Source organism: Pelophylax lessonae (genome assembly GCF_965119305.1).
Source record: "Pelophylax lessonae genome assembly, chromosome: 7".
Taxonomy (NCBI): domain Eukaryota; kingdom Metazoa; phylum Chordata; class Amphibia; order Anura; family Ranidae; genus Pelophylax; species Pelophylax lessonae.
The window spans coordinates 114559127-114585513 of NC_138774.1; the positions used below are offsets into that span (position 1 = coordinate 114559127).

Genomic DNA, 26387 nt, shown 5'->3' on the forward strand with positions numbered 1-26387 from the left:
AGATTTTAATTGTAAGTTTTTAATGAGGGGCCCATTGAGAAAAACCGAAAAAAAAAAAAGAAAAGAAAGCTTATAAAAGGAAATAAGGATTTACAAAATAACTATATATGGGAAATAAATGCTTGTGGTGTTTAACTACTTGCCTACTGGGCACTTTCACCCCCTTCCTACCCAGGCCAATTTTCAGATTTCAGTCAAACTTTGAATGACAACTGAGCAGTTATACATGGCTGTATCCCAAACACGTTTATTTTTTTTTAGACAAATAGAGCTGTTTTTAGTGGTATTTAATCACCACTGGGTTTTCAATTTTTTTTCTAGAAACAAAATAAAATTGAGAAAAATAAAAAATGAGTTTTGGTTATAAAATTTTGTAAATAAGTATTTTTTTTCCTTTTAGCATGCTACTCACTGGGGGGGGGGGGGGGGGAACCTCTGGGTGAATCTAAGATGGAAAAGGACCTGGGGGTACTGGTAGACAACAGGCTTGGCAGTGGCATGCAATGCCAAGCAGCTGCAAGCAAAGCCAACAAAATACTGGGATGTATAAAAAAGGGGATTCACTCCAGAATAATCTAAAGAGATTATTCTCCCACTCTACAAGACTCTGGTCCGGCCACATCTGGAGTATTCCATCCAGTTCTGGGCACCGGTCCTCAGGAAGGATGTGTATATAATTGGTAAAAAGGCGCTGGTAATCTTTTATAGTGCTAAATACAAATACTAAATTATTTTCATAAAAATCCAATAAAATTATATAATCAATATTATAGTAAAAGTGCACGTGCTGTACTGTACTTGGTGCAAAAAAAAAAAATATTGCAAATCAAAGTGCTTACTAGTGCATCAACAAATAAATTAAATCACAAGTGATATATACCTTTAAATTATATCAACATTAGATTTACAGTGCTCTAAAAAATGTGATTAAAGTGTCTAATATATTTGGTAATCCTGAGCAATTCATGCAACAAAGGAGTGCTTGTGTAAACTTAATTGTTTAGATCTATAGTGCTCCAGGTGCTGGGGTGTGCCACACGTTGCCTCTTACCAGATTATGGCAGGTCACAAGGACCCCCAACGCCTGTGATCCCTTTAAATGGGTGGATCAGACCTCTCCTCGGCTTCTTATCCAGAATATCCTGCTCCTACGTTACTCGTACGTGGACAATGCAGTCCGCACATATAAAGATATGGAAGATAGCTGTGCTGGGAACTTGGCCTGCTCTGATCCAATGATCAGACTTCTCCTGACACACCCTCCCTGCAGAGCCTTTAACTGGGTAGCTCAGTGTACTGTTGCTGCTCTTCCCCCAGCTGTTATGCAGCTGAGAACATAGGGAATGTGACCAGCTGTGTGCCTGAGCACTATAATGTGACATGTAGTGGCATCTTCTGACCCAAGAACAGATATTGAGCTGTCATTTGGAGTAGTAGCAGCCAGTTCCCTTTGATGGATGTATAAACAACCTTTAGGTCCAAATATCTGTAATGGTTGACTGGTTTAGCGCTTGGGCTCGCTCCTTAATTTGACCATGAACCTTTATAATCCGGGCAATGGGCTGGGTAACATCAAGCCTTTGACTTCCAATTAGCACAGGCATGCCTGAGTGACAGCCCCAATGTTAAAGTGACATATGCTAGATAATATAATATATATGAAATTAGGTGGTAGATCTCTACTTCACAAAATATGCTGTCACTCGTGTCACTTTATGCGCGGTTGCACTTATATTTATCTATGCTTATTAATTTGTGCTAATAATAATTTTTTCATATATAAATTTTTATATATCAATTGTTGATTTTATCTCACCTGTATTTGTTTGGATTATCAAATTTAGTATATTGGTACCGTTCACCAATACCTCCAATTTCACTAGCATTGTAGCACACTTCACCTTACAGGGACGCATATGCCCATGTCACTTTGATTTATTGTCCACATTTTATGAGGAGGATTTGTTATCATCTAGTTTATATATTATTTAGCATATGTCACTTTATATTGGGGCTGTCACTTGGATCACTTTATGCACTGCTGCACTTATATTTATTTGTGTTTATCCATTGATTATATCACCTTTCATATCATCTGCATAGTGCATATATACTGCTAGACATATATTGCCAAATTTATTCCAACACCACTAATTTTACCTACATAGCACACGTCACCTTCATGGTGAAGTATATGCACATGTCACTTTGATGCACTGTTTATCAAACTATTTCAAATACCACAATTCTATAAATCGGTTTTATTTATTTATTTACATCTTTTACCACATGTTGATAGTAATTCCAAACTTGGCACTTTATTATCTTTCCTAGCTAACAGACAGCGCCATCCCCTACCCCCCCCCCTTTTTCACCATATTATATAGTCTTTGGACTATAATATAGGGAGGCAGCAGTCTATATTGTCTACTATATCCAATACTCCATAAGCGCGGAGCTCTCTACTCTTCACTTACTCTAAGATGCTCGTTTTACACCCAATCATGGTTCTGACCTGTTGCCAATTAACCTACTTAGTGGCAAAATGTTCTTCCAGCTCTTCCTTGCTAGGTACCACTTAAGGCTCGTACACACGATAAGAAAATCTGAAGGAAAATTTTGTTCCGACGACCGATCTTCGGATTGTTAGTATGGTGCTTTCGACAACCGACTCAGACTTTTCGGCAGAAAAAATCCTGATGTGCGGGCTATAAAATTTTTATCGTCCATCAACACAACATCTGATTTTCATCTCATTAGTACAGTTTGACGGAAAAAAAATCTTAAGAGCAAGACTAGGCATGCTCAGAGAAAAAAGAACACATACAAAAAAATCCAACACATGACATCACTTCTGAAGTAGAATTCTGTCGTACGGGAAAATTCGTATGAAAATAACCTCTTCACTTTCCACATCAGACTAGCGTGCCACAAAAAACGGACGACAGATCGTTCGATAATCTGATCGTGTGTGGCTTTACTCTGTCAGCATTTTGTGGCCTTGTCCCAAACTCTCGAGACACGTTGCTGCCATCAAATTCAAAATGAACACCCCCCCCCCCTTTTTTTTTATTGGTACATTTTTTCAGTTTAAACATTTGATATTTCTATTTTCTATTGTGAATAAAATATGGGTTTAGGAGATTTGCAATCATTGCATTGTTTACATGTAGATTTTACACAGCATCATCATTTTTGAAAAGTAGACTTGCTGGCTGGATCACCAGATAAAACAGAAGAAAGATAGCCTAAAAAAATGCAGCCATCACATCTAAGAACTGGTAAGCTGCAATATAAATTAATGTTTGCGTTTGAGTTTAATACAATACTGCTTTAGAGTGGATGCAAACCCAATTCATGAAATTTGACCTGGGCATATTTGTAGAGTTTACTTAACTCTCTCCAAAGCCATAAGGCTCCATTCACATCCAGACGTTCTGGATCGCGGCCGGAATTGCCTTGATTCTGCCCACGATACCAAACCACTGCAAAATCGCTGGACAAACTTGTAATCTCAGTAATTTCCAATGGCACTCCAATGGTTTCCTGATTGTGGCCCGACAAACTGTGGTAAAATCGTGCAAACAGAACCGCAGGACGTCTGACGCTCAAAGGAATTTCCAGAAGTTCTTTTGAGCGACAGGCTTCTTGAGATTCTATTTGCGCAATTTTACTGCGAATAGTTGGGCGACAATCGTGGCTAAATCGTGCCGCGGTTGGAGTTCCGTTGGAAATGACAGGGATCACAAGCGTGCCCCCCCCCCCCCGATTTGCGGTGATTTGGGATCACGGCATTTCCGTCAGCAAGCCAGAAAGCCTAGATGTGAACAGAGCCTTAGTCCCGTGTCTTTCTTCTGCTCCGTTTTTCTGTTATCAGAATGCTAACTTCTGACAAGTTCTCCGACAAGAGAGAAAAAAGCAGCTGGAAATTTGTGTTGGGTGGATGCATAGAGCTAGATTAGCAGAGAGCTGGTCTATTCAATGGCACAGCTCTGCAGGTTTCTTCCTTCCTCTGCCTAAGTGTGTGTGTGTGTTGGGGGGGGGGTGCCTTTCCTCCAATCAGCTGTCACAGTGTATGCAAAGACTCTAGACTCAGTGCTTGAATAGAAAGAAAAAATTCAAACACAATGCTCATTTTCTAAACTGCATAGGAAGCTGAAGACCGCAGATAAACAAATACAACTTATGTAGGGAGATTGGTTTCATCTTTGTGTATCATTGGAGACTGTTCAATTCCCTGGTTATATGTGAGGGTTTACATCCACTTTAAGCCTGGTTTCACACTAGTGATCGACCGATTATCGGCAAAGATGATATATCAAGGGCACTTTCCCGATATATCGGAATCACCCACCAAGGTGACTGATATTGCGGATATTTGGGGAAAGTGCTTGTACCGGAGTGATGCCTACAGCTAGAGGCATTCCTACGGTACCGGCGTCCATAGCCGGCGTTCGGCTGTCTTGTAATGACAACCGATGCGACTGAGAAGCTGCTCGGCTGTCATTACAATAAGCGGGAGGGGGCATCCCCCCCCCTCTCCCCGCGTTCCATGGCTTGCCTGGGTCTACCGTCCCACCGGGAGACCTGGGCAACCAGCCTGCACGGCCGCCGAAGACCCGATCAAAGCCGCACCTGGCTCCGATTGGGTCTCCATGTAAAAACTCAGAAGTAATGTCATGACATCCTTTCCGGGTACTCGGCACCAGATTAAAAAAAAAAAGACAGCATTCAAAACAGCCAAACTTGGTGTTGTGAATGCTTTTAAGTGCAGAGGAGGGGTTTAGGGTCTTTTAGACCCCCAGATCCCTCCAGAAGAGTACCCGTCAAGTGATACAAATAAAAACATTTTTTTTTTAAATGTACGAAAATATCCGCCAATATCGGCCGATACCAATATGCAATGGACAAAATATCGGTATCAGCAACGAAAAAACGATATCGGTCGATCACTAGATTGCAAACACAGGCATTACATGTGATTCGCACCGCATTGCTGTGAAAATCACAAGCGAGGTCTGTGCAATGCGAATTCAGAAATGCAGTTTGTATGGCTGAACTGGCATTGCATTCACGCAAAAATGCTGCAGAAACCTTTTTTTCCCCGCACTGGAATCACGCTGGTTCCTGTATCGTAATAGTGTGAACCCAGGCTAAGCATCTTGTGGTGTATGCTTTAGAAAGAACTTCAACTTTTAGGTTGATGACGAGTGTAGATATGTGAGCATTTTTCAGAAACTAGGCTTATGCAAGAGCTTAAATATAGATTTATAAAATTTTAGAAGAATATTTAAATCTTTACATAAGCCCACTTTAAACTGGGCTTTTTTTTTTTTAAAAAAGGTTGGACCCATAACAGAAAACTGTACTCTAATGTAACATTTTTAACGAGAAGCAGGAAGGCACCTGCTGGAATCCTTGGAAAGAGCGAAGAGGGAATAGGATCGCCTGAAAGAACATGAGCTACAAAAGGTACTGGAAAAACAGCAGAGAGAAATGAACCTTTCCAGAAGTAGAAGTCCTACTGGTGTAAGTTTACCTCTTGTGATTTTCTTGGATGGAGTATCCAAAGAGGTACCAAACAGGTTTTCGCTTTTAAACCGTAATTGTGGGAGACATTGCTTGAATGGAAGGTCAGCTGACCAGAATTTAAGCCAAAGGATCCTGAGCATATGGATATAGAGAAGACCCATCTCAGAGATCGAACAGCTTGTATCCACCAAGATGCTCACACAGTAGCAAAAGACCACTGGTAAATGGTCTGACAGAACTGAGACATCTGATAGGAAGGAACAAGGATTTAGAGTCATGCATTTTGTCCAGACAGAAAAACTTATATAGCTGTTATAAAAGCAACAACAGGGTACATAGCAGTGCCAGCTAGGGCTAAAAGAGGGCTTCCAAAGTATTGTCTACTGGGTACTGGAACAAAGGCCTACCCTCCAAAGGGGCCCTGAAGGTCTTGTTAGGAAACAGGAAATGGCAGGATCCACCACTGGACCCAAACACGTGTGCAGGAAACTTTCTTAAATAGGATACTGAGGAGCTAAGCATTTTGGAGGAGTAAAAATCTTCTCTGGATGAGGGCAGTTTCTCCAAAGCACAGGCTCCACCAGCAAGTGGAATGGGAAAACGTAACTGGTTTCGAAAATTAAAAAGACCCCATACAGGAGACCTTGGGATGAGCAGACTCCCTAACGCTAACAGGAGCTTACTGCATCAATAAAGCTAACAATGGTATCCTTAACTGGATGAAATCACCACCGCAGGTATGTCATCCTGATCAATTCCTCAAACATGCCTACTGTGAACCCAAGTACCACAGTGAGACAGCTGTGTTGTGCAAATGCAGAGAGGGTCGGAAGCAGTTTTAAGTCAGGAGGTGTTCCCTCTAAACAAAGGAGAGATAGGGCATGCAGTAACCCACTTGAGAATGAGAGGACTGTCAATTCAAACAGCTGCATAGGCATAGTATGTATGTGAGCCGCCTAGGTTGCTAGGAAGTATTAGTCCCGTTCCTGCTGCTTTGAGTACTGGCCGGGAAGGAACCCACCCATGCACCAGATAATGACAGGTAAAAGCTGAAGGTCCCGGGAGCCACACATCAGAACAAGACCCACGGTGTATAGATAAGTGGCAGTCATAGCCTAGATCCCCATCAGGCCACGCCCCCAACACATTTCACTCCACCCACTGCACATGCATACTAGGGCGCCGTAGAAAAAGTTCACATAGACACAGAGCCAATACTGGTACTTGCCATGCCAGAAAAAAAAAACTAAAGATGGCACCAAACTAAAATTAAACCAGTGCTCCTGGCTCTAAGCTGCAGATACTAGACAGTTGTTCGGCAGCCTAACCCCACACCCCAAAATACTTTGGAAGGCTATTAGCATCCTGGGCATAAATGTTTAAAGGGCTTCCATCCTGTACCAGCCAGTAATTTCATGCAGGTAGGATTAGTAAGAGTCCTACCGATATTTGCCTGGCTTAGCCCTTCCACCGCGACGGACCATGGCCTTGGATTTGTTAGGCACCCTGAAGCTCACCCTATGTGTCGCACTACATACCAAGTAGAGCACCTACAGCAGCATACAGTGCATCCAGCAACATTACAGGCTGGCCATATTTTTTTCTATCCATCAAGGTATGGTCAGAAGACATAACTGACGATTCAACCAATCCAAAAGCTGCAGAAGGAGCCACAATGGTTATGATGCAGCCAGGGAATACAACAAAGTTAACAGAGAGAAAGGACCCCCATAGGAAAGAGGTACACTTATCTCAGTAAAAAGGAGAGGCCCTTCACCTAAGAACACTAGAACTGAAAAAGCGGCTAGCTGGCAGTGAGAAGGGTTATAAGGGGGATGCCCCTGCAGCCTTTTTTTTTTTTGCCAGTCTCCAATCACCTGAAGGTAGTTGCTTATAAACATCATAATGATCTTATGTTCAATAATAAAAGGCTATTTTGTACTCCTCTCCAGTTTAGTGTCTTTTTGTTTCTAGATACTAACCTTAACAGATTTCATACATAAGCTTGTTCTACTGCTAATAACTAGTAAAATAGCCTTAGGGGCACTATCTCTCTGGAACGTGGAAAGGCAGTTAACGTGGTTGATCCATGAATCAAAGCATTTTTTTTCATCGCAATCGTCTGCTGGGGAGAGACTATATGTCAAAAAGTAGACTTACTGATTACATTTAACAAGAGATAAAATAGGTGTTTATTACACTGTAGACAATAATTCTCCAACAATCAGGATAACAATGTCAGTTTATGACACATGTTGAATCAGCTACCCAATAGCTGCTTGTCAGTTAATCATAGGCCAATTTTAGGATTGTCATTCAGAACATTCACACATACAAAAACAGCTTAAGACCAAGTCCTGTGCTGATAATACACAAAAAGATGCAAAGGGCTAAAGACTTTATACCCCAGCAAATTATTATTATTATTATAATGTGTAGAAATGTATTTATTACTTATCATATTTAAGACCTCATGATGCTTACACGCACTAAAAACATAATGAGCTACAAAAACCATTTTGGAAAGAAACTGAAAAGCAAAGTCACTTTAAATCTATTTTATTAGAGTAACACTTAAAACGTACTAAAGCTGCCAATACATACCCGCCCCCCACCCCCACTAGTGATATTGATAGGCCAGTCCTGAATCAAGTAACTCCTGCGCATGTTAAAAATGGGATTTTTGACTTACTGTAAAATCCATTTCTCTGATGTTCATTGACGGACACAGCTCCGGATTCTTCTTAACCATTGGGTTATATTGCCCCCTATAGGGGTAGGACACTACTACCTATACACCAGTATTAGAAGTATCAGAACTCCATAGAGGGGTGGGTGCTGTGTCCATCAATGAACATCAGAGAAATGGATTTTGCAGTAAGTCAAAAATCCCATTTTCTCTTTTATTCATTGACGGACACAGCTCCTGATTCTTCTTAACCATTGGAACGTCCCAAAAGCATTGTTAAACATGGGGGGTGGGAAAACATCAGAAAAAAAATTCCAACGGGTAACTATAGCTAACCAAGTAACATGGAGCTCAACCAAAACCACTGGAGCTCACCTGAAAAAAACAATACACCCTCAAAGAGGACCAGGTCCTCCAAACAGCAGCCTGCAAAACCTTGCAGCCAAGAGAAGCATCCGCAGATGTCAACATATCCACTTTATAAAACTTTGTAAAAGTATGCACTGACGACCAGACACCCACCTTGCAACCCTGCGTCACTGATATCTGATGCTGGAAGGCTCAGGAGGCACTAAACGCCTGAGTAGTGTACCTTAACAGGAAAAGGAGGAGCCTGACACCTAACTGAATAAGCCTGAATCACTGCCTGATCCATCTGGAAATGGTCGCAGCAGAAAATGCTAACCCTTTGAGGTCCAACCGTGAGTACAAATAGTGAGTCTGACTTCCTAAAAGACTCCATAGCTGCCAAGTACACCCTGAATGGCCGAACCACATCCAGGGAATGCAGAGCAATTTCCTTAGGATGTTTTGGCCTGGGACATAGAGAAGGCAAAAAAAAAAAAAAAAACTGAGTGCCTTTACCTGGGACTGCCAATAGGTGGTCAAGCTTTTTCCTGCCTAGTGTCCTATTCCTGTAGGGGGCAGTATAACCCAATGGTTATGAAGAATCAGGAGATGTGTCCATCAATGAACGAAAGATATAACGGAATTTTTGTAAAATCTTACCGTAAAATTCCTTTCTCTGAGTCCTCCGACAGTCGCCGCCCACTCATACAGTCTTCACCAATGGGGTATTGACTTCATCTCCACAGGAGTAACTAGGCATAAGACTTGTTAAAAAACAAAGCATTTACATAGACACACCCATGGGGGCTGTCCCACTGGTCCAATACCCCCCTGCAATCAGCCATCCCAACTCAGTTTGGTAGCAAGCAGTTAAGTGTATAAGAACCCCAATAGAGGGGGTGGGGGTGGCGACTGTCGGAGGACTCAGAGAAAGGAATTTTACGGTAAGATTTTACAAAAATTCAGTTTTCTCTTACGTCCTCCGACAGTCGCCGCCCACTCATACAGTCTTCACCAATGGGGATGTCCCAAAGCACTGTAGACATGAGGGGTGGGCAACGCAACCGTCAGAAAGGCAACGCGGTACCCACAACAGAGAAAGGAACCTTATGTGAACAGAAAGGTAACCCTCTGGGTAACAAAAAAGGCTCAACAGGAGCAACAACCCAGGAAAGCAAATAACCAAGGTGATGAACAACCCCAACAGCCAGGGACCCGAAATAAAACCAGGGTTCCCTTACGGTACAGCCGCATAGAGAACTTTGCGGCCAAAGGAGGCATCCGCCGATGCCAGAACATCAATTTTGTAAAATTTTGAAAAGGTGTGTACTGACGACCAAGTCGCAGCCTTACACACCTGGGCCACCGAAGCCTGATGTCGGAAAGCCCAGGACGCACTCACCGCTCTGGTAGAGTGCGCCTTGACAGGGAACGGAGGTACCCGTTCCTTCAACGAATAGGCCTGTACAATTGTCTGTCTGATCCATTTTGAAATGGTCCCCGCAGACGCAGCCATACCCTTCCGCAGGGCTCGACAAACCCCGGGCGCCAGGTCGCATTTGCGACTAGAATTAGCGACCTGGCGCCTGGGGTGCCCTGTCCTTTTTGTGCCCCCACCTCCTCCCCGAGTGCACAGACTTCCGCGCCATCCAAAAATTGAGACCCCGGCTTTTCAGCCTTCTTCTGTGAGATGAGGCTTCCAATGGGGAACTGGCGCCCTCTTGTGGTGGCCGGGAGTAATGACTGTTTCCACTGCCTTGTTCTCAATGCCTTCCCATCTCCTTCCAAAGAGGAGATGAGAGGGAAGTTTTTGCAGGCTTCATCTCCCTATCCAGTTACCTTTGCTTAAAGGTAAGTGGACAGGGAGTGTGGTTATTAATTTATTTTTTAAATTTAAAAAAAAATAAATAATTTTTTCTTTTTTTTTTTCAATTCTTAAAAAAAATAAATTATTTTTTTTCAATTCTTAAAAAAAAAAATATCCATCTATCCATCCATCCATCCATCCATCCATCCATCCATCCATCCAGTCCGCCTGTCAGTTTTTCAGGCAGACCTGATCGGACCCTTCATTCTCCTCTATGGAGCAGTAATCTGCCGCCATCTGATCCTCTCCGCCAAAAACAGACGGATGGTGGTTCTATTTTCTATCCATCCCGTGGATCGGATCAGATGGCATCGGATGGAAAGAGACAGGCAGTCCGTTTCCATCCAATTGCGCTATAGAGGAGAGTGGGGTTCTAGTCGTATTTATGTGTAAATTTAGTATCAGTTTCATTAAATAAAGCTTGGTTGTTAGTTTTAAAAAAAAAAAAAAAAATGGCTTTTAACTTTTTTAGCTGGCTCCTAGATTTCAGGCAAATTTGTTTAGCCCTGCCCTTCCGAGGTCCCTCAGGAAGGACAAAGAGAATCTGATTTCCAAAAGGATTCAGTCGACGACAGGTAAACCCTGATCGTCCTGACAACATCCAAGGAATGCAAAGCAACCTCCTTAGGATGCTTAGGCTTCGCACAGAGCGAAGGCAAAACAATGTCCTCATTAAGGTGAAAATCAGAAACCACCTTTGGAAGAAAGGACGGGTTAGGTAGCAAGACCACCTTATCCCTATGAACCACAAGGTAAGGGGAGCGGCAAGACAAGGCCGCCAACTCCAACACTCTGCGAGCAGAAGTGATTGCCACAAGAAAGGCAACCTTTCTAGACAGCAGAGGTAACGAGATTTCCCTGATGTTTTCAAACGGGGAACATTGCAATACGGACAGGACCAAGTTAAAGTCCCATGGAGGTAAGGGCTCCCTACGAGGAGGGGCCAAGTGACGCACACCTTCAATGAAGGTGCGAATCAAAGAATCAGATGCCACAGGGCGCTGGAAAAGGACTGCCAGTGCAGATACCTGGCCCTTAATCGTGGCCAACACAAGGTGCTGGTCCACACCAGTCTGAAGGAAAGCCAGCACTCTCACCACCGAGTATGAACGAGGAGAGAAGCCCCTGGACTCACACCAGGCAAAATAAGCTTTCCATGTACGGTAATAAATCTTACCAGATGATGCTTTCCTAGCCTTGATTAAGGTAGGAATGACCTCTGAGGAGAGACCCCTGTCCCTCAGGACCAGGCTTTCAACAGCCATGCCGTTAAAGCCAGCGACTGTAAAGCAGGATGGAAGATCAGTCCCTGAGACAGTAGATCCTCTCGCATTGGCAGCCGCCATAGAGGCTCGACGGCCAGGTGAACGATGTCCGCGTACCAGGACCGGCGTGGCCAGTCCGGCGCCACCAGAATCACCAATATTGGTTCAGAGGCCAACCTGCGAAGGAACCTGGACAACAACTGAATCGGAGGAAAGGCATATATCAGATGATGGCACTACCAACGCATCCGAGGCGTCTGCCAGAGGATCGCACGCTCTTGCCACGAACCTTTCCACCTTGTGGTTTAGCCGAGACGCGAACAGATCCACATCCGGGGATCCTCATTTTGCACACAGCATTTGAAACACCTCTGGGTGCAGGGACCATTCCCCCTGGTCCAGGGTCTGGCGGCTCAGGTAATCGGCCTGCCAATTCTCTACACCTGGAATGTGAACTGCCAATATTGCCGGGACATGAGTCTCGGCCCAAGACAGAATACTAGTCACTTCCTGGGCCGCCCGGGCACTCTTGGTGCCCCCTTGGTGATTGATGTAGGCCACCGCAGTGGCATTGTCCGTCTGCACCCGTACAGGGCGGCCCTGAAGACTGTCCGACCAATGGAGTAGGCACAGCTAGATCGCTCTCAATTCCAATATGTTTATGGGGAGAGAGGATTCCTCCACTGACCAAGTGCCCTGGGCAGACAGGTTGCCCAGGACTCCACCCCAGCCCGACAGGCTGGCATCCGTGGTAAGTACTGTCCACAGCAACGGCCGGAAGGATTTGCCGTCCGCCACCGCCGGGGACTGAAGCCACCACAGAAGATCCACTCTGGTTTGGTGACACAGAGACACTCTCGGATCCAAGGACTGCGGGAGTCTGTCCCATCTGATCCCTTCAGGATCTCCGCTTGGGGAGACCTTGTGTGAAACTGTGCGAACAGTATCAACTCGAAGGCTGACACCATCAACCCCAGGACCCGCATACAGGTCCTGAGTGACGTTGTCCCGGAGGGCTCTGACCTCGTTCTGTAGGGCCCGGAGCTTGTCCTCCGGCAGAAACACCTTCGCTTGAGCAGAGTCCAGAACCATTCCCAAATATGGGAGACGAACCGAGGAGACAAAGTCGACTTCTGTACGTTGATGGTCCATCCGAACTCCTGAAGCGTCTGCACCGTAGTGGACAGATCGCGCAGCAGGCGCTGTCTGGCACTCGACCTTAACAGGAGATCGTCCAGATATCCCAAAACCGCAATGCCCTGAGCCCGCAACAGGCCCAGAACTGGAGCCAGCACCCTTAAACACCCTTGGAGCCAAAAGGGAGACCGAAAGGTAACGCCACAAACTGATAGTGTTCCTCCGCAATGGCGAATCGGAGGTACCTCTGATGACCCTTGAAAATGGGGATGTGCAGATACGCATCCTTCAGGTCGATAGGGGCCAGGAACTCGCCTGGACTCAGGGAGGCTACCACCGAGCGGAGCGATTCCATGCGGAACTTCCGAACGCGTACAAAGCGGTTCAGAGCTTTTAAGTCCAGAATCGGACGCACCTTGCCCTCCTTTCTGGGCACGGTAAACAGATTAGAGTAAAACCCCCGAAACCTGTCCCGATGAGGCACCGGGACGATCACCCCCTGGGCGAGGTGATCTTGCACCGCCTGATGCAGGTCATGTAACCGCCCTGGGGTCAAATGAAGATTTGAGGGAAAGAATCTGTCCGCCGGCCGCAAAAGGAATTCGATCTTGTAACCCGAACAAATGATTTCCTGAACCCATCTGTCTGGAATTCGGAGCAGCCATGTCGGAGGAAACCGTGCAAACGTCCCCCCACCCCTGTAACGGGTGAGGGCGTCCCATCAGGCAGAGGCGGACTGGGCCGCCGCACCATCCTGGCCGGATTTTGGCTTGCCCACCCAGGGCTCTCTCTGGCCACCCTGGCCCTTGAAGGGTTTCCCCTTGTTCTGTGCCTTGAAGCACGAAAGGACCCCTGATTTGGTTTAAAGGAGGGGCCCCGCTTACCGCAAAAAAACTTGCCTTTAGGATTCTGGGGCAGCAGAGTGCTCTTGCCCCAAATGACCCCTTCAACCAGGGATTCCCCAAACAGGCGAGACCCCCGCATAGGGGATGTCAGCCACCATTTTTCTCGAAGTCTGGTCAGCCGACCAGCTCTTAAACCATATCAGGCGACGGTTAAGCACCGCGACACTGGACAGGCGTGCAGCTAATGGGGCCTCATTACACAAATACATGACGTCCACCATCGCCACGGTAGTAGGAGGAGCGGAATCAGCCACGAGGGTGCGTTTTAGCACCTTGGTCCAGTCCGCCACAGCCTAAGCCACCATGATAGAGGCGAAAATGGGCTTTAGCAGGGAACCCGCCACCATGTAGGCATGGCGGGCAAGGGATTCCATTCTCCTTTCCGTAGGATCCCTAAACACCGGAGAATCCTCGGTGGGTACTAGAGTGGCCTTATTCAATCTGGCCACAGTGTGATCCACCTGAGGGGCCACACACCAGCGCAAATCCGTTGGAGACGCAAAGGGATAAAGGAGTTGAAATCTTTTGGCACCACAAAGGTGCGTTTTAAATGGCGCCATTGATCATTCACAGTAGCGTGAAACTCACCGGGGCAAGGGAACACCTGCGCCGCCTTGCGGGTCCTGTGTGTGCCAAAGAGGACACAATGCTCGGAGGATTGGGCTCATCCTCTAAATGTAGTGTTTCTTTAATGGCAAGAATCAGCGCATCCATAACTGCGCGGTCCTCGGCCGTCCCAGGGGGGGAATCATCAACCCCTGCAACCTCCGCCTCCCCCTCAGACTGAGAAGAGTGAGACCCCCTCAAGGGGTACGGCACACCTATGGCAACCATATCAGATTCAGAATCCGAAGACAAGGACAAACGAGGCCTTTTCCTGGCAGCACGTTCAGACATCAGAATCTCCACTTTGGACACCAAAGTCGCCACTGCAACAGACAAAGTAGAGAGAGCAGAGGATTCAGGGGGACCTGAATCCCCCACTAGGGCTGTGGGAAATTTGCTGTCCTGAGGATACATGTTAAAAACAAAATCCTCTTTTTTTTTTTTTTATAAGGTACTGGCCCTTTAAGCGCGCCGCAGACCCCCGCAGAACACCGCTACAAAGACTGTGAACACACAGACCCTCAATCAGGATAACTGATAGCCAGAAGGATTGTACAAGAAAAAAAAAGACAACAGACAGACCCCCCACAAGTGTTACCACCGCAGCTGAACTCTCCATAGCAAAAGGAGGAAGTGATGTCACCGCAGGAGGCTTAACTAAGGCTGCAGGCTAAGGAAAAATGGTTGCCAATAGAAAGTAATGGGAGGCTTCGGTAAAATGGCCGTTGACATGTGCTCGGAACGAACGATTTGCCACGCACAAGATGGCGCCGCAAGGCGCCAAAAAACACCACATACCATGCTGTATAAGCGCCCATAGTGAAGGCATACATGCTGCCCACACCTAAAATAGAGGAGCGTCGGTTTTTAACCCCGCAGCGGTCGCCACACATGTCTGTACCTCCAAAAAGCACCCTAAGGTGACACAGGAGAGGGACCCCCCCACAAACCCACACAGCGCACAGGCCGTGAGAGAAAACCCCCGCAGGAACCGGGATCAGGGAGCCCAAAAACGCACAGACATGAGGGGATAACACAGACACACAGGAATGCCAGGCCCAGACAGAGGCCCCACACAGAATGTACTTACCTGTACCCGATGGCGTGGGGTGCCTCTCATGGACAGGAAACCACCCACCCTCAGATGGCAGGGGTGCCGTCAGCCAAAAAACGCAGGAACCTAACAGTGCACGGAGAACCGTGGAGGAGACGTCCAGGCGAGGTAGCCACCTCGCAGGCTGCATCCCTGAGGACAGGGATGGGTCGTTTGCGAGGCCAGGGCGAACACATAGCCTGCTAAACGCTCAATGGCGGGCTGGGATTCCATCAGGCCCTCTGTCCTGGAAAACAAGGACGACCAGTCCAACTTCCCAGCTCCGCAAACGCCGTCTTCATCCGAAGATCCGACTAACTAACGCTGACAAAATAAACAGCTAGTAGTGCCAAGAAAAAAACACATTTGCAGTAAATAAAATCATAAAATAGAAGAAGGCTGAGACTGAAGCCCCAGCACAGGGAAGCCTATCTTACTCCTTAACTAGGCAGAAGACAAACTGAGTTGGGATGGCTGATTGCAGGGGGGGGTATTGGACCAGTGGGACAGCCCCCATGGGTGTGTCTATGTAAATGCTTTGTTTTTAACAAGTCTTATGCCTAGTTACTCCAGTGGAGATGAAGTCACAACCCCATTGGTGAAGACTGTATGAATGGGCGGCGACTGTCGGAGGACGCAAGAGAAAATTAGTGTTTCACTGATACCGAGTACTCGTACTCGTACTCATGCAAATGCTCCCGATATCTGAAAACAATAGCTGCAAGTGAGGTCAAATCGCCCTTCAAAGTATTTTCTTGAACAGAAATGTGGTGCGTTTCCTGTCTGAATTGCATGCAGATTCCCCCACCACTCCTGTGAGATCTCGGTATAGACAGGGAAGAGCCATCTAAGAAGTGCAGCAATGGGCATACAGTTTATTAAAAATGTTAGAACATCTCACATGTTTAAAACACATAATATAGATCTTCCATGTCAAATCCAAAACCGCGGCCCACTTGCGGCGCTCACAGGGCTGGAAGATATGTATAGGCATCACTTCAGCCCAATACCCATAGGGGCCCTAGAACTTCCTGCATCTCCTCCAAACCTGTGAACACCGCAAGCAGCCGTGGTTTTGAATTTGACATATTATGTACTTTTAACATGTCCGTTGCGATAACATTTTTTTAATAAACGGTGTTTGCCCCTTTGCTACACTTCGAGGGTGCCTCCCTGTCTTTTTAAACTGGGATCACACAGGAGCGGTGGGGGAAACTGCATGCAATTCAGTCAAGAATCGCACCATATTCCTGTTCAAATTGCATGCTATTTGCAGTCAGATTTGAACGCATTCATTTTTTATGGGCTCAACTTGCACCACAAAGGTATCGGCGAGTACTTGACCAAAGGATCGGTACTCGTGGGTAATAAATCAGTACCGGTGTAACCTTCCTAAAAATATACACGGAGCTGCACATGAGCAGCTCAGTGTACATTCTAAAAAAAGTTTGGGAACAGGAAGATGAAAAGCTTTTATTGCAGAAGACGCATAGGGGTTGATTTACTAAAACTGGAGAGCGCAAAGTCTGGTGCAACTGTGCATGGTAGCCAATCAGCTTCTAACCTCAGCTTGTTCAATTAAGCTTTGACAAAGCTGGAAGCCGATTGGTTTCTATGCAGAGCTGTGCCAGATTTTGCACGCTCCAGTTTTAGTAAATCAACCCAATAGTAAGTCTTTACCAAGAGAAAATGAAAATCTAAACCTCCGAATTTTTTTATTGAAAAAAAAAAAAAAACACCTGAAAGACAAACACATAATGAGATAGTATGCATCGCATACTAGCTCATTATGAAATACTTACCTTAAAACGAAGCCCCGAAGTGCCGACCGCTCACCTCTCTCATGGGCGACATGTTCCGTCGCCCTTCTTCCGGGTTTGCAGCATCCGGCCATCTGATTGGCTGGAGCCGCGATTACGTCACTCCCACGCATGCGTGCGGGAGCCGACGGTCACGGCACGGGGCTCTGAAGGAACGGCACAAGCGGCCGTTCCTTCAGAGCGCATGCGCCAGTGATGTCACTGGCTGCATTTAAGGTAAATATTTCCTAAACGGTACATGTTTAGGAGATATTTACAGTACCTATAGGTAAGCCTGATCATAGGCTTACCTATAGGTACAAGTTGCAGAGGAGGGTTTACTTCCTCTTTAAGTAAATCAGCAAAACATGCACTGCCAGTGATGCCCGATTACTTATTTAAGAAGGTCTGCTATAAATGATTCTCCAAAGATTTACATTTAGAATGCACCTAGACCAAAAAAAAAAAAAAAAATTGATAGAATCCCAAGCAATTATAAAAATCCAGTAAGAATCAAACCCTGTCCTAATAGAAAGTGGAACTTTACCAGAAGCGAAGTCCACCTCCAAGGTGGCTCCACCATTATGGCACATGCACAGATGTGCCTATGGGCTTTGTCCGGCCTTCTACGCATTGTCCATTTGTGAAAGAAAATAGAGGAGGCAGGGCAGCCCAACATGCCCTAAAAGGGTGAAGATCTGCATATACACACACATTATATAGCTATCATATCTACACATACAGGGACACATGCCTTTCCACGCACATGAACTTTAATGGCACCCCAGTCTAAGTTCATAGGGTTCAATATTGAGTTGGCACATGGGAATCTTTGACCATTCTTCCAGAAGTGCATTTGTGAGGTCAGGCACGGATGTGGGCAAGAAGGCCTGGCTTACAGTCTCCGCTCTAATTCATCCCATTATTCTATCAGGTTGAGGCCAGTCAAGTTCCTCCACCCCAAACTCGCTCATCCATGTCTTCATAGACCTTGCTTTGTGCACTGTTGTGCAGTCATGTTTGAACAGGAAGGGGCCATCCCCAGAGTGTTCCCACAAAGTAAGGAGCATGAAATTGTCCAAAATGTACTGGTATGCCGACGTCTTAAGAGTTCCCTTCACTGGAACTAAGGGGCCAAGCCCAACCACTGAAAGACAACCCCATACCTTAATACCCCCTCCACCAAATTATTTGGACCAGTGTACAAAGCAAGGTCCATAAAAACACAGATGAGCAAGTTTGGGGTTGAGGAATTTGACTGGTCTGCACAGTCCTGACCTCAACCCAAAAGAACACCTTTGGGATGAATTAGAGTGGAGACTGTGAGCCAGGCCTTCTCTCCAACATCAGTGCCTGACCTCACAAATATGCTACTGGAAGAATGGGCAAATATTCCCATAGACACATTGCAAAACCTTGTGGACAGCCTTTCCAGAAGAGGTGAAGCTGTTATAGCTGCAAAGGGTGGGCCAACTCAATATTGTACCCTATGGACGAAGACTGGAATGCCATTAAAGTTCATGAGCGTGTAAAGGTTAAGTTTCCTGTGACACTGGAAAAATGTAACCTTTACAAAAGCAAGCAAACTTTGTAATTACTTTTCAATAAAGAACCGCGAGCTTGCTTCCCTTCAATTGGTAAACAAGTAACAGGCTGTATATATCATCATGTCACACTATATATATTAAAACACGTAAAGAAAAAGTATTCCATTCTCACCAAGTTCACCAGCTGCATTGCGGCCGCCAACAGCATACAGATGACCTTTCAGGGCACTTAGGTGGAAAAAGGTACGTTTTTCATTCAAAGAAGCTACTTGCATCCACTTGTTGTAGCGCGGGTCAAATCGAAACACAGTATCCACAGCGGTTTTTCCTTTCGTGTCATAATTACTTTGGCCACCTACTACATAAAGAAAATTGCCAATGACTGCTATTCCATGCTGGTACCGGGGAGCATCCATGGGAGCTAAGGATTTCCACTCGTGTCCCTTCTCGTCGTACATCCTCAACTCTTTGCTAACCACCAGCTGCTGCCTTAAAACTCCTCCCAACGTCACCAAGTGGGTGTTATCTGAGCGAATGGCAGTTCTTTCAGACTGCATGACTGGCTGCATGTACGGCATCATTTGGTAATTGCTAGCTTCCAAAAGCAAGTTAACACAAGTGTTGTCAGTTCTCATGAAGTCAACTGTTTGGACATGGTTTATAAGGTCTTGTGGCGTCATGAGGGGAAATCGAATGTTCTTCATAATTTTTGCAGCATATTCCATACGTGAATCTTCGTAACGCAGCCAGCGGCATGCCGCTTTGAAAAGTTCAAGCTCGCTACATTGCTTAAGGCTATTACTAGAAAGCACAAAGGCAAGTCGTTCATATGGGAGCTTCACAAACTCCCCAGTAGTTAATAAGGGTGGGAAATTTTTCAAAATAAAGTTATTGACATATTTATCAACTTCAGTGAGATTGTAGGTGTTTGCAATTCGTCCAACCTCTACACAGTTCTCCAGAGTGACCTAAAATAAAGAAAGTACATTTTACAAGTGAGAAGACGTTACAAAGATGATATTGTCCCATTAGTCCCGTACAGAAATACAGTTCCAGATAAGGAAAATACACAATAAATAATATCATGTACTGATATGCATTGTGGTATTCCAGAAGTCTTTTGCGTTGTGATGAGTTAATGAAAGGACAGGTAAGAGGACTCTGATAGAGATGCAATGTTTCCTGCATATTAGCAGTTTATTGACTAAATTTAAATTAATTCTTGCAGTGAATTGGTTTCATCTTGTCATATTGCCTAAAAGGGTTTAGTCAGTAGTAGACAAAGTAGAGAAAAAATGACAGCATATTTATCGTAACTATTATTGCAGAGTTTTTTTTTTTTCCGTTACTGACATCTATACATACATTCCACTTGCATATTTTTGCTACTGTACTGTATTTCCATAATGACCACTAGAGGGAGCTCTGCATTAAATGCCGCACATTTAACCTGCCTGCTGACATTGACATATCAGCTACACACAGCTGGCTGAGACTTGTATTGAGTGATAAAGCAGTAAAGCGTAACCATTATGTAGACTGCAAAGCAGAAGGCAGTGGCTTACTGAGCTAATATGCTACACCATCTACATACTTACAAACTATAAACTGATTTTTTTTTTAGGCACACATTGGATGATATAATTTGCATAAAGCATACATTCAAAAACAAATTAAAACACCTATACATGTGGTTTCATGCAGCCACAGTTGATATGAAGACTTTACTCTTGGGTGCTACTCACTTTCCCATGCTTGCCCATCTAGATCTCTTCTTCCAGGCACATCCATTTTACATCTAAAATACAATTCTTCCTAATAGCTAAAATTCATTTTATCCATAAAAACATAAATTATTCCTAGCTCAATGTACTATTCTTTTGTATGCTTTTAATCCCTTTGTTTATGCCCGTATACTAGAATTATACTACGATACTAGCAAACCTAAAAAAATATATATTAGAAACAAGGAAAAAACATTGAGCTCGACACTAACATTCAATTATTTTCCATGTATTTTACTACTAGCAGAAATGGATATATGGCTTTGCTCTTCCCAAACCAATCTTTCCAGGTCAATGTCCCATGTACATGGAGAACATAAAATCGACAAATCAAGCATTGTGCAATAAAATGCACATTTACAAGCAGCAGTCAATGAACTGGATCAATTCAGACATCAACCTGTGTAACAGACATACTATGAACAACTAAAGAAACCAGGTCACTCACAAAAGGCATTCATAAACACCATGTTTGTGCATAGTGCTAAGTGCAGGTTGAAGTGATTTGATCATTAGTGTAATAATTGCATTTAGTGGTTAAGCTAGGGGAGTTTTAGGTTCAGCAGTTCGGGTTAGGCAAGTGTTTTATTGCTTCCACCACATTTTTGATGGGTGTTAGCACAGAAAGCAATAAAACCTAAAAGCTCAGAAAAAAAAGGTTTTGGCTGGATTTTAGGGTTAAAGTTGGGAACAAGAAAAGTAGTGAAAGCAGATGTTTAGATACACATTTTTTGGCCAGTTAAAGTGTCTTCGATAGCTTGTGGATCCCATGCAGTGCAGCTGCCCTGCTGCTTAGTGAATAAATGTGGTCGTTCACTCGGGTACGGGTGCCATTCAGAGAACACTTTCTCAATGAATGCAAAGAGTTTGCTGATTGGATGAGGTGGAGAGGCAGGGCAGCCGCCTCATCCACAAAAAGCTTTGCATTCATTGAGAAAATACAAAGGTGTTTGTAGTCCTCTATTTCACCTTATCTAAATAATATATTACCTCCATTTAGCATCCTCAGAGACCGCTCACGGGACGTGCCATACACAACACAGTCGGTTACAATCAGGTTGGTCCGACACTCTTTTAAAGAGCTACAATTCAGGATATGATATGACATGGGGGGGGGGGGGTGTCACCCATCTATGATATACTCCTAAATAAGGACACATTCAACTAATTGGGATGTGATTATTTCTCCAAAATACACCCGCATATGTGAACACATTACCTGAAACAACACCTATAAAATGTACTTTCCAACTCATTACTTTCTGTTCCTAATGGAATTTACAAAAGACTTGGTGGTTAAACTTAAGCCAGCAACTTCTCCATTTTCTATGCAAGTCTTTTCCTGAATACAAAATCTTTAAGGTAGTCCTCCAGACTTCATTTTATCAGCATTGCAAAACAGCTTTAAATGATTAAATTTTACAGAAACTCAATATTCAAATAGAACAATATCTTATCAGTGTTCTCTGAATGAAGCCAGTACCAAGCCAGCAACCTTGTGTGTTCAACTAAGCAGCAGGGCAGTTGCTCTGCATGGTACCTGGAAACTAGCAGCGATCACTGTAGTAGTGGTGCCTACAACAGTGATTTCCAGCTTCCTCAGTTATCTGCCAGGAACACATGCAAGCTGGACCAATTAAACTAAAAATACAAACCTAAAAACTTTGGCCTTATGTAATGGGTACATTTTAGGGGTTCCAATTAGGGATGCACCGATCCGACTTTTTTGGACCCGATACCGATATCTGGTGTTGTGAAATCACCGATACCGGAACCAATCCGGAGCTACACACAAAGCAAGCGGCTGCAGTACAGAGCAAAGCCGCTGCTTCATGTGTACGGCTCCTCCATTCACAGGCGGAGTGCATCAGATATCACTCCGCCTGTAAGCTGGACCTATACAGGAAGTAGCAGCTCCCATCCCATACTACTACTGCACCAAGGGATGGCTGAGCCATTACCAAGCAAAAACCGGATCGGCCAGTGGATCGGTCAATGTTACCGATCCCCCGATCCATCTAAAATGGCCATATCGGCGCCGATATCCGATCCGAATATCGGATCGGTGCATCCCTAGTTCCAATGCAGTAGAACTTCAGTCTAAACCAAAATTTTCTTAAAAATATCCCCTAAACCAAAATTTTCTTAAAAATATCCCCTCCTCTCTCCTAATACATATTCAGACTAAAGGCTAGTACACACTATTAGAAAAACGGGCAAATTTTTTCATCCAAAGAATTTTCTTACGATTTTCGTATAGTGTGTACACAACTTTCGACGGCCGAAAAAAAAAAAAAAAAAGTCTGTGTCGTACAAGAATTTTCATTCATCGGCTCCGATTTGCTGGGAAACAACGAGGCATATCGGATGGTTTGCACAATTTTCTTAGTGTGTACCCCCACTTAAGGCCTAATGCACACTGGGTGTTAAAAATTGACATTTAAGGCTTTTTTCCTGCTCCGAAATGCTTCTCTCAGTTAGCCTTTGTGCCCGTTCACACGATGTTTACAGGCATTTAGAGGCACAAAAAAAAAAAAACTAATTATATTTGGCCAATAAAATGAACAGCAAAAGCGATTGCAAAACACTATATTAGCCAGGTTTTTTAACACTGCTTTTCTCCTGTGTGGAGACAAAAAAGGCATTCAGAAGGGCTGAGGTCTAACCTGTGTAAAAGATATACAGCGGGTAAAATAAGCATTGAATACATCCCCATTTTTCTAGGTAAACAGTAGGGATAGACCAATTATCGGCAAAAGACCAATATATCAGTGGCCGATATGCACTTTCCCTGATATATCGGTATCGGCCCCTGAACTGGCCGATATTTTTGTGATATCATTCTGCCTTCTTAGGCCGCCTCCCTCGCCTTGGACAGCCTTGTCTCGAGTCGGGACTAGTCTCGCGGGAGTGTATCACAGCCATACACAGCAGCCCGGTGCCAGCCAGCCACCCACATCCACAGGCCCTGTACCAGCCAGCCACCCACCACAGGGTGCCAGACAGCCAGCCACCCACGACAGGGTACCAGACAGCCAGCCACCCACCTCAAGGAGCCAGACAGCCAGCCACCCACAGACAGGGTGCCAGCCACCCACAGGCCCTGTACCAGCCAGCCACCCACAGCAGGGTGCCAGCCAGCCACCCACAGGCCCTGTACCAGCCAGCCACCCACCGCAGGGTGCCAGCCAGCCACCCACCGCAGGGTGCCAGCCAGCCACCCACCGCAGGGTGCCAGCCAGCCACCCATTAAGCATTAAACAACAATTAACATGTTCAGTACCAGATTTGTGTCAAAAATTTTCTTTATTTTTCAAAACTTTAAATGTACAAAATATCGGCTCGTATCGGCCGATATCGATACGTTGTGCCCGAAATATCGGTATCGGCCCTGAAAAACCATATCGGTCTATCCCTAGTAAATGGATTTCTAAAAAGGTGCTATTGACATTAAAATTAAAACTCATGCAAACTATACAAAGAAACAAAAAAGGAAAAAAAAAAAAAGTTCAGAAACCAAGTTATGTATAATAAAATGGAATGACAGAGAGAAAAAGTATTGAACACCATAACTGAAATCTAATTTGATTCTTCCTACAAAATCTTTTGTTGGTAAGAACAGCTTCAAGACACCTCCTGCCTTTTTGCACCTCCCTTTCTTCATGTGTTCAATACGTTTACCCTGTCTCATTCCATTTTATTACACATAACTTGATTTCTGAATGCATTTGTTTTGGTTTCTTTGTACATATGGATTGCATGGGTTGTCAATAGCACCTTTAGAAATATATTTACACAGAAAAATTATAACTTGTTCAATATTTGTTTTACTCGCTGTATATACTTACCTACTTTTATCCCATTCCGGTCATATGATATAGCTCTCCTCTGTCAGCCAGCTGCTGCTGCTGCAGGAGGGAGAGCCGACAATGGCAGGGAAAAAATTAAAGACATCACCAGCCATTGTCAAGCACTCTCTCCTCTCCCCTGCAGCTGCCAATGAAATGGGATCATGTGACGAGACCTGTGTGGGCTGAAAATAGGCGAACACATGCTGCAGGTGGGTCAATAAAGTGAACCTATTGCATTGTTCTGCAAGGGGGGCAAAGCACTGGATAGTTTAAAAAGGAACTACAGTAGATAGTATAGACCTTACTGGTTAGAGATGTTACCAAAGAAGGACTATAGAAAATGGTGCCATCTCTAAAAAGAGATAGTGAACACATCTGCTCTAAACCTAACACCATCAGCAGGGCCCAACCCTAAATGTGAGCCTCTGCTGCGACAAATAGCAGATCCTGAACCAGGTTCTCCCTAATAAAAACATTAAAGAGTAAGGGCTAGCTTCTGGAGCTGGACTAACCATCATTTGGATTTTATCCAGCTTTAAAAAATAAAGTCCCTAAATGAAACGTCATTTGACTATACTGGTTTGTTCCCCCCCAACAGGTTTGTATGGCATTTTAAAGATAAAATATGTGCTCCCTTAAATGCAACTTTTAAATAAAGCCCATGTGTCTATCTAGCAGAAACACTCCAGGATGAAGTATCCACCTTTGCTAGACACGAGTCATTAAGGAACATAAAATTTGCACTGGGAAAAATACTGAGCCCTGCAATTACTGAATTCTCATTGTGCTTCTAGTCCGGTATCTAATGAATTTAATGGCTTCATTATCCACCCAAAATGAAAAGACAATATCCAGAGTGCTTCCCAATGCAACACCTCAAAATCTGTGTGTAATCTCAAAATACTGTATCGCTCCACAGCTATGATAGACACTCACCAGCTTAAACTACCTCTTTTTTTACACCAATCAGCTAATAGAGCTCTTAGCTGCAGTATTTATTTTAGGATCTAAAAAACCCCCTTTTCTCCACAGCATTTGTATCCTAAGATCATGGGGAAAAGAAGTGTCATACCTCGTATGATATAGCTGAAATCCAGCGCTTAGTTAAAAAAAAAAAAAAAAAAAAAAATTAAGAAGAGTCACAAGCAATCACATGAAACCGATAGCATAAAATGTAAGCCTGTACACAGGCTGGCTTGGAACCCCTCCTCCCACTGTTAAGAGGTCAAGACAGTTGCCTTACTTCTCAGCGTATCTCCCTGCCTCGCATCCGATCACCTCTTGAACACGCTCCAACGCATTTCATCAAAATAACTATGAAACTCAACTGACAGAGCTCTAGTGTATTAATGGGTTGCTCAAGCACTGACCAATGTTTGTGACATTTGGGGGTGGAAAACTGATTTTTACAGCACAGGTATAATTAGGTACTCTAGGGCAGTGGTCCTCAACCCTGGCCTACAGGGCCCACTAACAGGCCATGTTTGCAAGATAACTAAAATACATCCCAGGTGATATCATTTGCTGCTCAGTGATTGCAGTACTCTAGTCTGCATCTCCCCAAGGTAATACTTAAAATCTGGCCTGTTATGAGGACCACTGCTCTAGGGTACCTACTCTATTTATTGCCACCACAGGCAAACTTGAAGACAGCCAATGGATTTTCCCTAGGATTTATGATTCTGGTCAGATTTGCAGCACAGGTCGAATTCAAGACATCACTGTAAGACATGTGCACTGATGGCTGGAAGGTGATGCTAAGGAATTGTACCTAGTACTATTGAATTTCATAGCACTACTGAACACAGCATATTGTGCCAACTGACAAGTTAATTTTAATCTATGCAAAGGATCAGTGCAGCTTCACTTTAGCAGCATCCAATTCATGGGGTGATGTAGATAATGCATGTTGTCCACCATTGCCGAAGGAAGTGTATTTAAACCTTCATTTTCGCTGTCAAACA

At 44.5% G+C, this 26387-nt stretch overlaps 1 protein-coding gene across 8 annotated transcripts in view; it reads right to left on the reverse strand.

Annotated features, from left to right (window-relative positions):
- Positions 1–26387, reverse strand: part of KLHL13 (kelch like family member 13) — a 243967-nt gene that overhangs the window by 15220 nt on the left and 202360 nt on the right. For all 8 annotated transcript variants that reach the window (XM_082263394.1, XM_082263395.1, XM_082263393.1 and 5 more), the window contains one exon: positions 18961–19756. In XM_082263394.1, coding sequence (XP_082119520.1) covers positions 18961–19756 — 796 coding nt within the window. The remainder of the gene's footprint in view (positions 1–18960; positions 19757–26387) is intronic.